This window comes from Lampetra fluviatilis, chromosome 15, assembly GCF_964198595.1.
Source record: "Lampetra fluviatilis chromosome 15, kcLamFluv1.1, whole genome shotgun sequence".
Lineage (NCBI taxonomy): Eukaryota > Metazoa > Chordata > Hyperoartia > Petromyzontiformes > Petromyzontidae > Lampetra > Lampetra fluviatilis.
The window spans coordinates 9113428-9127933 of NC_136289.1; the positions used below are offsets into that span (position 1 = coordinate 9113428).

At 44.3% G+C, this 14506-nt stretch overlaps 1 protein-coding gene across 13 annotated transcripts in view; it reads right to left on the reverse strand.

Moving 5' to 3' along the window:
* FGB (fibrinogen beta chain) overlaps window positions 1-14506 on the reverse strand; it is a 100232-nt gene that overhangs the window by 59949 nt on the left and 25777 nt on the right. For 3 of the 13 annotated variants that reach the window (XM_078863161.1, XM_078863163.1, XM_078863156.1), the window contains exon 1: window positions 1757-1847. Coding sequence is in view for 7 of the 13 variants with exons in the window: in XM_078863152.1 (XP_078719278.1) it covers window positions 1748-1828 (81 nt within the window). In the remaining 6 variants the exon portion in view is untranslated. Of the gene's footprint in view, window positions 1-1747; window positions 1955-2073; window positions 2194-14506 lie in introns of those variants that run through there. The other 10 variants (XM_078863160.1, XM_078863162.1, XM_078863155.1 and 7 more) reach the window with 6 other exon arrangements.

The following is a 14506-nucleotide window of genomic DNA, read 5'->3' on the forward strand; positions in this document are numbered from 1 at the left end:
CGTGCAAATCTTTCGGTCGTTTTTTAACCCACTTCCCGTGATCCAATCGAGCTGACATTTTCCACACAGACTCGTTGTACGTGACAATTAATGTTCGTGAAAAAAAAATTCCCCAAATTTTACACTTTTTAGGACAAAAATATTATATTTAATTACCAATTGCTTAATGGTGCAATGCAATCATCTGACCCATAGGTGGCAGCCATCTCAAGCCAGAGACGAGAGGTCTCTAGCGCCACGCATATAAAGGATTTATAGTGAAAAACTTTGTTTTTACGGGTTATACTTGTTTTTAGCTCAGCCCAGCTCACATTGCCCAAGCTACAATGATGCACGCGGGTTTCAAAAAAATATAAATGAAACAACGCGGCAGCGCTAAAAGTAAAGAGCACGAAAATGAGAAGAACACGAAGAAAGGCAGAGGAAGAAGGAAGAAGGAAGAATCAATAAGTGACGCGGTCCATGCAACCGGCATCCAATTACAAGACCGTGTGGGGGGGGGGGGGTGGTCGGTACCTTGCTTCTCCATTCTGCCGTCAACGATTACAACGTCAGCAAAATTCACCGTGTGTGGGATTTCTTTTTTTTGTGTGGAGTGGGGGGGGATGTGGTGGTGGTGGGGGGGTGCTGTTATCTGGGCGAACGTGGAGAGGTAACGTACAACCCACGCGTGTGGCCTGCCTTATCGCCGGCTTTCACACCAACATCGGACCGATATCCACCCCAGGGTTACGGGGCAGCGATTCATCACAGGGGCTAATGACAACTAATTAACGCCGCCCGGCAGTTTTCCGTAATGAACGGCCTTCTGTACTTCTTTTTATTTTATTTGGTTATTTAGTTACTTAATGTAGATTAAACAAGGGCATTTACTTTGATCTGCCGTGTATTGACCGAGCGCGTGTGCGCGCGTGTCTGTGTGTGTATCGAAGAAGACCAAAACTAGTGTTGATGCTTTAATTTGTATAAAGTCATGCTTTGTCTGGTTTATCATCATTGTGCTGCCACGACAAGGTTGATCGTGATTTGCTCGTGCAGCATTGTTTTTACGGTGAATTTTCGATGTTCATTTATAGGTGATAACGTTACCAATTTACGCTTGAATAATTTACACTCTCTACAAATGTTTAAAGGTGAGACATGTTTCTTACTGGTGGGGTAATGCATTAATTACGAGATTAAAATTCTCATCGCAAGGGCATTGCCTTGGTACAAGCTAAACATTGTAATATTGTTAATTGATTAGTTTTCCTGCTATGCCTCTCTTCATTGCTGCTAAAATAAAGGATTAAAAAAAAATCTGAAAATCTATTTTTTTTATATATGTAATCATTAGTCCCCTACATAATACATATGATTTGTGATCAAAGAAGATCGGAGAACAAAACATTAAATGTAAACACAAAAGTTACCTTAATTTTTTCATAAATAAATGTTCCTTGGAATTATGGTGAGTGATGTGGTGCTTTGCTTTTAAATAATTACTTTACAAACTTTGAATTGATCAGTGTCCAAATTCAGCCGCATCTCAACACCGATTATTATCATTTGCTCATCCAACCAGCACACAAACCCAACAACTGCATTAAATTGCCCAACAATCCGTTGTTTTTTTTGGGATACGCACTCAAAAACTTTGCACCCATCCCGATGAGCGCAACCGCAAAGTTATTGTCGAAACAAAACGCATCGTTGGCTCACAGAGAAAGCGAAAGCAGAGAGAGAGAAAGAGTTTCAGGTCTCTTACGTGTCTTACGGTTAAGGCGCAGCTCTGCCGATGAGCCAGGTGATCAGGTTTTCCTCGTGCCGCCCCCGCCGCCCTCCCCATGATGTTTTCTTGTTCTATTCCTCTCTCCCGTCATATGTGTTTGCCTCCAGACCATCCTGCACCTCGCGCCACGTGGACATTAGCAGGGAGCACGGCGCGTCCACGGGAACAACATCTCGACCTGGCCTAGGGAAAGCCAAACACACAAAAAAAACACAACGCTATTTACACAGCCTCAATGCATAAAACACCGCGCATCAACACCGCGATGAAACTACATTTTACAATGAACCTGAGCTACGGACCTGTGCATTCACGGCCAAGCAGAGCAAGCGGAGTAATGCACGGGACCGTGGCAGCCTTACTGTGAGCGGTATCATGAGAGGCTTGCCTTTTTTAAACCCCGGGAACCATCTGAAATGTGCAACTAAGACTGAATGGAAAATTAGATTCCGGCTCCAGAGACCAACTTTGCTATTCCTGGTCATAATTAATTCAAGAACATTGATAATTTCATTCTTTGTTTGCCTTATCAATAAGTAATAGGCAAGGATGTCGGTTGTGCCCAGAATCTGCCACTACTTGGGGGCTACTATTGTCTACCAAGGCACCATACACACACACACGTGTGTCCTTACAATGCAGGCTCTTATTTTTATTTTATTTCGCCCTTATTACCTTAGAGGTTAGAATTTTTTCTTTGTTAAATAAAGTAAGATACAGGTGGACGGATTCCTACTGACAGCGGCGTAATTAAAAAAAAAACATTTGTGCTTGGACTGAAAAAAATGTGTGCGCGTAGCAAATGCGGTCATGACTCGTATAGCAACCACGTTCATTACATCAATAGGCACTTAGCCAAAGTGTAAATAATAAATCACGCCGTTTCTATTGTAAAATTTTTAAAAGCATTTCACGGGCATTAAAATATTAAAATGCGCGCGTAATTTCCAGTTTTTGTATGAAATGTGCACGCGCTTATTTATATAAACACGAGTGGAGGTCGGAAGTTATTGCACAACGCCGGCGAAAATGTCAAAGCGTGCTTCCCAGATGTTTTAAAATAACTCCAGTCAAAAACGAAAATTAAATTAGCTGGTCATGTAATATTACGCTGTTGTTGTTATTGTTATGATTTTAATTTTCCAATTTCAAAACTTGCTGCAAAGTAGCTATTATGTCATGCCATTGTGTATGCTATATATACGTCAAAATACTCAATTAAGCAGAGGTTTAACAATTACATTTTTCAGTCAAGGATAAATGGCACTCCAACCGAAAATACTTCCTTTGAGAGACATTCCAGGGGTGAGCTCTATTCAACTGTCAGCAAGCCCTTTATCATCATCATCGTCATCATCATGTTCAATCCACTGCTGGATGAAGGCCTCCCCAATTCGCCAACTCTCACGATCCTGCACATGAACATCCTGAATCAGATTCAGAATGAAGTTGCTGACAATAGTTTTAAACTTAGAGCAAAGTTTACAACTATGATTAAATATATGATGTTGGGTGAACGAGCTCTTTGAAAAATACGTAACTTTTTTTTTTAAACAGCACGCGCCCATCGGTTAATTCACATACACGCACACGGACCCAATTGTCAATATACAAAGAAAAACAATTTCAAAAAGTGACAGAACTCCTCTGACATGCCACCAACCCTCGGTTGGTGTTCCTCTGCAGCAATTTTTTTGTGTTTTTGGAAACATTTTGTGCGGAAAGTGCAACTGCCAAAACACATCCGACTGCAGCAAGTTTTTTTTCCGATGACCTGCTTTTAATTTTACCAGCGAGTGTCACAAGAGATGAATGCGAAATTCCTTCGTATTCAAATATATTTTACTTTACATCTCCGCGAAGCTCTGGGCAACTCCAACTCCTCACTGGACATATTACAAGGGCAAAGCTGTAATAGAGCAACATAATGAACAGAATGTCCTATTTATAATTTAAAACAATGTCAGCTTACACAATGCCACTTTTAAATGTGGCCGGATGGCTGATGCTGATGTCAGCGTGCCATCTGCGGCATACTCTCGTGCGTGCAAACAAAGATCCCCCGTATAACCTAAACAGACGGTTGGGGCAAGGTGCTGTTAGCGAGCACCTATGAAGGTCGGCACGGCACACGAGGGGGTGGGTGGCCAGCACCACGCCCGGCTGCCTTTGTCTCCCCAGTGGCGATGTTTACACACCGTACCAGGTACTCATTTGAGGCTGAGCCGCGCGTGCCCGTACACACACTCTCTCCTGTGCGGAATTCTTCGCAAGGCTGAAGAGGGTTCCACACATCTGCCTTCCCGTTCGGTGGAAACGTTGGGAAAAATCTCAACATTTTCACATTTTATTCCTCTCTTATTCCCACCTCCCCTCACCCCCGCATGGCCAGTTAGCAGACCTTTGCCTCAAGAGAGGCAGTCAGTCAGAAACAGCATCTGCGTATGGAAGCATTGCACGAAAACAAGGTGCATTAAAAAAACAATTGCAATTCAAGTTTTGAATTATATAAGCGTCTAAAAATGCGACAAAAAATTTTCAAGACGCCACATAGGACGCTGGGACATTGGCAACTGTGGGAGTAGGAGGCACAATTCTTGTAGGTTTTTTTTAGAGAGAAAGATGCAGCCCGGTTATAGGCAGAGGTAAAAATGGAAGGGGATGAGCCTGGATTTGCACAGGGGGCAGGGAGTGGATGGTGTGGATGACTGGGGGAGCCTCAGACAATGGGGGCAGCAGAGGAGAGACTTCCCACCGAGCAGAGGCCGACCGAGGCATCTGATAGAAGGCCCCAGAAATAACAGATCAAACACACCAAAGCTTATGTGAAAACGTGTGCATCAAGTCGGTGTGACGGTACAGTACTGCGCCTGTCCCGACATTTTTATAAGCAACATGTTTGGAGTGATTCTAGATTTGAAGCTTTCGTGACTGCAAGGATTCATATTCTTAGGTTTTTTCGGTAAAGTCACGTAGGTAAAAAATTAAAATTAAAATTAATAAAATAAACTTAAACTAAACTAAACTTTTTTAGTTTTATTAATTTAAATTTAATTTTTTTACCTACGTGACTTTACCGGAAAAAACCTAAGAATATGTTTGGAGTGACATACAGACAGCCTCCCTTAATATATGTTAAAATCATTTCGCACTTTCTTGGGCAGAGTGCGGAGGCTCGTGCAACAAGATTGCAGAATAAAATAAATAAAGAAATAATAAAATAAAGAAACAAATAATAAAATAAAGAGAAATGCTGTTTGTTTCAACGCGACAAGAAAATCACATTCAAGTGCATAAACAAGTCAGGCTGATGGACCAATGCACTCCATTGTTTGTTTAATCAAGGCAACTGACCTGAACCTGCTGATAAGGCTGAGCGAAGTCTAAACCAGTCCATGCTTTTCTTTTTGTTTAAACAAACAATGCCCAAGGGTTGAAAGATGTAAATGTTACACTTATAATATAATCAGTAATTATTTTTATACGTATTTTCCCGTATTTATTATCTTTTCATCGTTTTTTTCTCATCTGATAGACCTTAACACGGTAGGACAATATCAATGTGAAAAAACGATGAGTGCAATATTTGCGTATTCATCTTCTTGGTTCTTTCGGTAAAGTCACGTAGAAGGAAAATAATAAAATAATGAAAATAGAACGCTGTCTCCCCGACAGACCTGGTCTTCACCTGAGGGCGGCTGCTTGCGTTGTGGCCGAAACGTCGTGAGAATATTTTATGTTTTATTTTTATTATTTTATTATTCCCCTTCTACGTGACTTTACCGAAAGAACCAAGAAGATGAATCCCTGCAGTCACGAAAGCTTTAAATCGAAATTTTATTATGTTTTATTTTTATTATTTTATTATTTCCCTTCTACGTGACTTTACCGAAAGAACCAAGAAGATGAATCCCTGCAGTCACGAAAGCTTTATATCGAAATTTTATTATGTTTTATTTTTATTATTTTATTATTTCCATTCTACGTGACTTTACCGAAAGAACCAAGAAGATGAATTCCTGCAGTCACGTAAGCTTTAAATCGAAATTTTATTATGTTTTATTTTTATTATTTTATTATTTCCCTTCTACGTGACTTTACCGAAAGAACCAAGAAGATGAATCCCTGCAGTCACGAAAGCTTTAAATCGAAATTTTATTATGTTTTATTTTTATTTTTTGATTATTTCCATTCTACGTGACTTTACCGAAAGAACCAAGAAGATGAATCCCTGCAGTCACGAAAGCTTTAAATCGAAATTTTATTATGTTTTATTTTTATTATTTTATTATTTCCCTTCTACGTGACTTTACCGAAAGAACCAAGAAGATGAATCCCTGCAGTCACGAAAGCTTTAAATCGAAAGTTATTTGCCGATTGTCAAACGGTGACGTTTATTAACGTGAGCCTGATGGACCTCGTCCAACACGGATATTTGAACCCTGACCCTGGCATGCCCCTGTCACCAATGTGCACTGACCACCTCCAATTAGCACGGTTGGGCTAAGTACGGTGTGAAAGAAAGACGTTGAACAGACATACGACATGCATCCATGCACGCGACCAGAGCAGTGAAGTATAACCCAATCAACCCTCAGATGATAATTTATAAACCGTATTTAATGACGACTGTAAAATAGTAGGTATTGCTTGCGCATGCTTTCGTGTTTTAAGGAAAAGTTAATTGCTTTCATGGTCCATCATAGAGGGTTTTTGAGTTAGATTGCGTAAATCGCGATCTAACCTAAAAATAGAGGGTTTTTTTGGGTTAGATCGCATAAATCGCAAACTAACCCAAAAAGACCTTTATTATGGATGATATTGGTCGCGAAAGTCTACGCGTTAAACTGCATTCATGGTATTTATTACAGAATCATGAATATATTTACATCATACATATATTGTTGTGTTATATATAATAGTATTTTTTTTGATAGTGAAGGCATGATGTAATATTGTTTTATGGGGTATATTTGCATATTTGGCTTATTTAAATTCACCAATCTTATGGAATTCTAGCAAGTTTAATTCAATAAATACGCACACACATCACGTATAAACTAAAGTTGATTTCCAACAGCCCTTGTGTTATTTACCCCTCTGAATGCGATTTAGACACCTGCCAAACGTCACCAGTAGGGAGACAAACCCCAAGTAAAACGCGGTTCAGTAAGCCCGCGACAGATATTGGTGTGGAGCAGTGGCACACTCGTTAGCGAGCGCACTGCGCTGTGAACCTCGCGACCCCCAGTTCGATTCCCGACCGCGGCTAACACGAGGTGGCGAGTGAAACCTGAACCATCCTGCACACCCTCTTCAGCAACCGCACATTGCACCAGCACGGTGGTAGTAAACACCGACGGAGACCTTCATCCAGCAGTGAACTGACAGGAGGGCCATCCATGATCTAAATTTCGATTTAAAGCTTTCGTGACTGCAGGGATTCATCTGCTTGGTTCTTTCGGTAAAGTCACGTAGAAGGGAAATAATAAAATAATAAACATAAAACATAATTCAATTCTCACGACGTTTCGGCCAGAACGCAAGCAGCCGTCCTCAGGTGAAGAACAGGGCTGTCGGAAAGACAGCGTCTGAATGAACACCACCAGGCTTGGCAGCGTATATTTAAGCTGGGTTGGAGGAGGTGGGCGCCTTGACAAAGGAATTTGCATATCAACAAAGGAATTTAGCATATTTATGGCAAATGCATATATGGGATTAGTCACTACTTGTGGAATGTGTAGGTGGTGGTGGGGGGGGGGTCTCTCATATTATGCTCGTGTATTATGTAGGATTAGCAGTAATAAAGGGAGGAAGAAGGATTAGCAGTAATAAAGGGAGGGAATTTTAATAGTAAGGAGCTGCAGCAGCCAAACCACCACGTAAAAAACATAAATATAAACTACATCAATATCATCAATATACTCAATATACTCTCCAATAAGCTGAGCTACTAACAGTAAGTCATACATTACAATTCTACGTCGCAAAAAATATAACATGCCTCCAGCTAAACTTTTTTTCTTACATCACACGGATATACCCCGTACTATATACTGCCATAGACAAACCCAACATTAAATTATATACTGCATTTCAATTTAAAGCTTTCGTGACTGCAGGGATTCATCTTCTTGGTTCTTTCGTTAAAGTCACGTGACTTTACCGAAAGAACCAAGAAGATATATACAGCATTATTATACACCACCCTATACCTTAGACTATACATTGTAATATTACACTATGTATTATTCTACCCACCCTACTGTATACCGTGATCGTTACATTGGCTGTGAAAATCTGCTCGTAAAATATTGTCGTCGTCTCGTGCTGTCGCTCTGGAGACCGGGAGATCGATGATCGATGTACGGTCGCCGCGTTGACGGCAGTCGTCGTGATTTCACACCCGACAGAGTGGGGCCGCGTAAAGGCTGCCATCCTCCACTCCAGTGTTGTTGTTGTTGTTGGTGTTATTAATTGCCAGAGGTGGGACAAAGTCATTGTTATGCAAGTCCAAGTCGAGTCGCAAGTCATCAAATTCATGACTCGAGTCTGACTCGAGTCCAAGTCACATGACTCGAGTCCACATCTCATAGGTGGGACAAAGTCATTGTTATGCAAGTCCAAGTCGAGTCGCAAGTCATCAAATTCATGACTCGAGTCTGACTCGAGTCCAAGTCACATGACTCGAGTCCACACCTCTGTTAATTGCAAACTTTGTAAACATTTTGTCGACACCGGGCATCATTTTCCCAGCGGCCGTGAAGCATCCACGAACTCTCGAGGCCCATTTGTGACTCGGGGTGAAGAAGAACCGCATGATCCATTAAACGCGAAGAGAAATGACACGGCGATGCGATTTTTTTTGCTCCTTCTTCAGAAAGCCGGACATCTCTCCTAGCCCGTCCATTAGGGGCTGTCAGCAGGGAAATGGGGGGTGGCTTTTTTTTGTCAGAGATGTCTCGGGGCGCAAAACAAATAAAGAGAGAAGAAACAATACATTTTCCTGGGCGGCACCTGTGAACGCGTATGTGTGTGTGTGTCAGTAAATGTGTGTGTGCGTGTTTGAGGAGCGGTGGTGTAGCGGTTAGCGCGCTGCGTTATAAACCCTGCGACCCAGGTTCGATTCCCGCTCACTGCCAACTCCGGTGACGATTTTCTGAACCGGTCCCGGGCCTCCCCTAGGTCGACTCAGCCTCAAATGAGTGCCTGGTGCGGTGTGTCAAGATCGCCACTGGGGAGACAAAGGGGGTCGGGCGGGGTGCTGGCCACCCACTCCCTCGCGTGCCGTGCCGTGCCGGCCTTCAGAGGTGCTCGCTAACAGCACTTGCCCCAAAGGACTATTACGGCTGTATGGGGGATCTTTATCTTTCTGCGCGGACGCGTACGTGGCGTGAAAGTGCGTGCACTTGCACGCGTGGATGTGCACGTACGAGCGTCCTCCCAAGAGCAATTCATGTATGGGCGGCGCTTACGCATTGTGACGGGCCCGGCGCTGGAAATTGACTCTCTCCCTCAAGCCGCTCCGCTGCGCGCGCGCGCGCGCACGCAAACACGCACGCGCGCGCGCGCACAGGCACACACACACAAAGGGTTTGCCCCCCCCCCCTGAGCTGGCCGAAAACGGTTTCGCAAATTTCAGGTAGCGCAGGGAGCTCCATTTTGGAGCACCCCGTTCTCCCCACCGCCACATGTGTCCATCTCCTCCTCTCCACCTGAGCTACAAAGTGATTGGGCTGCGATATGAATCCCTGATGGGCATCTTTGAAAAGCACACCGCGCGCGATGAGAAAGCCGTGATGGGCCCGTTAGGAATGACAATAGAGCGTCGGAGACTTGTAAGCGTGACCGCTATTTTTTTGTTTGTTTTCACGTTGCAAAATGTGAACGATGGGGTGAAAAAAAATATATTAAACCTCGATTGTCTCACAATTCGCACTTGTATTCAAACGTAATGCCAGTAAAACTGAGATCATTAAGGTGTACCCGTGCTGGCAGAAAGGCCTACACTAGAGGCTGTTCTGTAGAGCCCCTCTCGAAAGTAATTGGCCTACTCTTTCACGTTGACCAGAAGCATTGTAAACGAGTGGGAGTATCCACACTCCACCCCACCACCCCACGTGACGTGGCCATCGACTGACTGTAATCCGAGTAAAAAAAAAACCCCGCACACATTTTTTTGCTGTTGCAACGTGTACAGCACAATTGATTTTCATTAAGGCGTTTTACCAGTAGGCGCATCAGTTGCGAGTCCACTATTTATCTTGTTTTGAACTAAATTGAAATGTGTATGTTACGTTTCATCGCGCAGGTAATTGCAACGTGAACTTTGGCTCCACATTTACAGAAACCGATGGGATCTGCCAGAACAGGAGTTTGATTCTGGATTGCTTTCAGCATTGGAGCCGTCAGCTCGAACAATAAATAATGATGCGTTTCAGTTCGCTAAAAAGTGCGCGATAACCGAAAAGAGTTTAAAGGTCACACGTTAACCTTTTTGCCAAAGCGCATTATAACCCATTGGCGAGCTGTTACGGAAACGCTCATTTTTCATAAATATTTAGTGACGGGGCGAAAACGAGCGGGAGAAAAAAAAAGGCAGAGCAGAGGTTGCTCAGTGGCGCATAATTACCGGGTTTAAATCGCTAAATTATTAAAATCAGGCTCAACACTCCCATTAGTCATTTCATTACCGTCCGCAGCCCTGTCACACTTTACCACGGCTTCTGCTAAGAGGGGTTGACTGCCACGAGATCTGGTAGAAACAGCCGTGTTTCTGCGGCGTGCGCGCGTGTGTGTGTGTGCAAGCGTACGGGCAGATCGAAGGTGGCAGTGGAGATTGTGGATTGGAGAGACAGCAGGAGAAGGAGTGATGCTGCGTTGCAGGGCGAGGTGGATTGGGAGGGTTTACGGGATGCTGCAACCCTGAGCCCACCAACCCCGACGCACTGCAGGGAGGACTGGCGAACGGAATTAGATGTGGGGAAGGGTCCGGTGTGCTGAGCATGTGCGCGCACATGGCCTGGCACAAGCGTCGTGGTGACGTCACCGCCACTTAGTGGCGAATGGCGGTTGTTGTTGTTGATGATTGGGGAGCGGTGGTGTAGCGGGTAGTGTAGCGGTGAGCGCGCTGCGCTACGAACCCTGCGACCCGTGTTCGATTCCCTGCTCACGGCCAACAGCAGTGAGGATTATCCGAACCGGTCCTGGGCCTCCCTTAGGTCGACTCAGCCTCAACTGAGTACCTGGTGCGGTGTACACATCGCCACTGGGGAGACAAAGACGGCCGCTCGTGGTGTTGGCCACCCAGCCCCTCGTGTGCACGTGGCGGCCTTTACAGGTGCTCGCTTACAGCAATTGCCCCTACAGTCTGTTCAGGCTATACCTGGGGGGGGGGGTGGGGGATCTTTGTCTTTGTTGATGAGTGAGTGCGTTGGGTGGGTTGGGGTGCAGCAAAGGGGGGGGGGGGGGACAAGCTGCAGCAGTTGGCACCAACCCAAGCGCGATCGGTAGAGGGCACTGTGAGCAGGGAAATGACCCCCGTAGATTCCCGCACGCGGCCACGCGGGGGGCACGCGCGCCCCGGGAACACGTGGGGCGCGTTCGGCGTCCCCTCAGTCGCCAGGCCACGAACGCCACACGGGCACGGGGAGTGAAATGAATTTTCGCAGACAAATAGAGGCTTTTATTTTTCGATTTAAAGCTTTCGTGACTGCAGGGATTCATCTTCTTGGTTCTTTCGGTAAAGTCACGTAGAAGAGAAATAATAAAATAATAAAATTCAGACGCTGTCTTTCCGACAGACCTGTTCTTCACCTGAGGACGGCTGCGTGCGTTGTGGCCGAAACGTCGTGAGAATTGTATTGTATTATGTTTTATTTTTATTATTTTATTATTTCCCTTCTACGTGACTTTGCCGAAAGAACCAAGAAGAAATCGAGGCTTCTTTGTTCTGCAAATAAATTGTTTTTACAAGTTGCAGGACGACTCCTGTTGGCAAGTTTGTTCGCAATCTAAAAGAAATAGAACAAAACAATTATCACCACGTCCACCTCATAGCATTTCCTCTCAAAATATACTTCACAATCGGCCGACGTTTCAGGCGATGGCCCTTCTTCAGAGGAGACGGAGGGGAGGACCCGGCAACTCAAGTTCAGTTCTGGGAAAACATGGGTGGCGTGTCATGTCTGAAGCGATCCCGAGGCCTTTTATTCAAACCGCAGAGGCAAATGTGGGCGAAGGATACCCAAACGGCCGTCATAATCAACGTGGCATGAGCAGGCCTCCATCCAGCAGTTAATTGACGGAGGCTGTAAGAGTAGCATACTCAAACGACTCGTTCAGTTACGTCGCACGCGATGCAGTCGATCCAGCAAATGCGTTGTCATTTAACGCGCATCGAGACGAATGGTTGTTAGTGCTTGGAAGAGGGGGAAAATGATGATGTTTTTGGTGGATACAAGTAGCACTTAAGTCATGCGAAGAGCCAGCCACTTTACCAAATAACAATAAATAAGTAATGCGCGCCTGCCACTTTACACGGAAACTCGGGGAGCGAATTGAGGGATGTCGAGTGGAAGTCACGGCGTGTTTGTTTTAATCAGATATTTAATTAAACATTAAATGAAACATGAAATATCTAATTTACTATTTTTGAAACATGCTTCCAAGAATCCCAGGAGATAGTGAAGCGAAGCGTGACGAATAATCATCTTGGGGTTTTCTTTCGGAACGTTCTTCATTCCGATATCGGAAGCCACTGGAGCCGTGCACTTTTAAATCTCGAACGAAAACTAATTTGTTGACAACCGATTTTTTGCGTTTAGTTTGGTTTCCTTCCCCCGCACCTCCGATTAGCGCGGCTGGCTACGTACGGTGCGAAAGAAGTTCAACGCACGTAGGGCTGTAATTTGTTAACGCGGGAGCGACAATAGTATCCTGTGCATCGTCAGTGTGCAGACTCTCATCCCAAGCTTAGCACAACACTCGTGTGAAACGCACCGCATTTGTGCATCGGCAGTTTGTACACAAGCGCACGTAACGAAGATTTCAACACGTGTGTCAATAACACTGCCCCCCTCAACTCTCCCATGTGGCAGCATGGTATATCCACTGCTGACTGAAGGCCTGTCCAGGCCGGCGCCATCTCTCACGTTAATGCGATGCAGATAATCGATCTCGATCTTGCCCGTGAGCTGGATCTCATCGTTCCATCTCCTCCTGGGTGCGTTCCCTCGCTCAGCTGCAACTCTGTCGTCAGTCTTGACCACCGGCAATCATCCCCGCTTCTCAGTTTCAGTTTTTGGATTTTCACTTAAATTTATTTGGTATGGCTCTGTGAGCCATTCGGCTCTCAAGCACACTCACTCTTCCTTCCGGGCGCAATGCATCCTTCAGCTGTGCACGTTCGGGCATTTGTGTTCCCCCGTTTTTACATTTTTTACATCCGTTAGCATCATTGCAATGTGATGTTTTTGACTGGAACAGAAATCACAGGTACGAGAAAGCCAGTGGCGTAATCAGTTTGAACAATTGCGTGCAACTGGTGGGAGTATCCGATGCAGCGTTCTTGAGTAAATGTCACAGACGGAGTTGAATGGAATAAGGGCGACGATCGCCCACGACTTCGAGAAAGGACGTGGCACATAGAGAGAGGCATTCCAAGCATTCTAGATTTGAAGCTTTCGTGACTGCAAGGATTCATACTCTTAGTTCTTTCGGTAAAGTCATGTAGGTAAAAAATTTTTTTTTTTTACCTACGTGACTTTACCGAAAGAACTAAGAGTATACATTCCAAGCATGTCTATCATCGATGTATCTTTGTGCACCTTTCATCGACTGCACGTGTGTACGTTGAGCTTCTTTCGCACCGTACGTAGCCAACCGTGCTAATTGGAGGCGCGGGGGAAGGACAACAAACTAAACACACAAAAAGCAGTTCTACAGAAATGAGTTTTCAATCGAGATTTAAAAGTGCATAGATCCAGTGGATTCCTAATAGATCCAGGGGCTTCTCAATACACTATATGTCAATGTCCGTGTTTCTGATCCACGCGTCGAAGCGGCTGATATACGCCGATCAAAATCTTTATTCTTTCAGCAAACCGTCACTTTGTTTACCCTGACCCAAAGGGGCCGTGCATCCTGAGCCATATTTCTCATTCAACTACACTGCCCACATCTACTTCATATCGATCAATTTTTTGCCGTTTCAGTGATTACAATTGGTGTTTACAATAACAAAGCAAGGCTTTTTCTTCCTTATTATTGAATGTCAATAGAGAATTTAATATGGATTTTAACCGCTATCCCAGTTATTGATGTAAACATGCTATTGTTGGACAAATGAAAATTAAATATGTATTTTCGGTATTGATACGAAATCCCTTTTGTTGACCTCATGTGCACCTATGCACGTCTCAAGCAAAGCAGAACTGGGAAGGAAAATTCCGCAAGTTGAGTTGACAAATCTTTATAAAAATATTGTTGGTTAATCTTGAAAATCATTAATAATAATTTGAGGCTATTATAAGTACCCTGGTGGTTGAAAGCCTCCCCATGCTCTCAGTTTGGTGGAGAGGGGGCCCAGAACCGGTTCAGATATCGCTCGCCACTGATCTTAGTCGTGGTCAGGATTCAAACTTTAAGCCACCGTGTTCAAAACACCAGCGCGATAACCACTGCGCCACCGCTCCTCCACCTATTATTTACATCACTAAGTTCTTTATTTTTAAT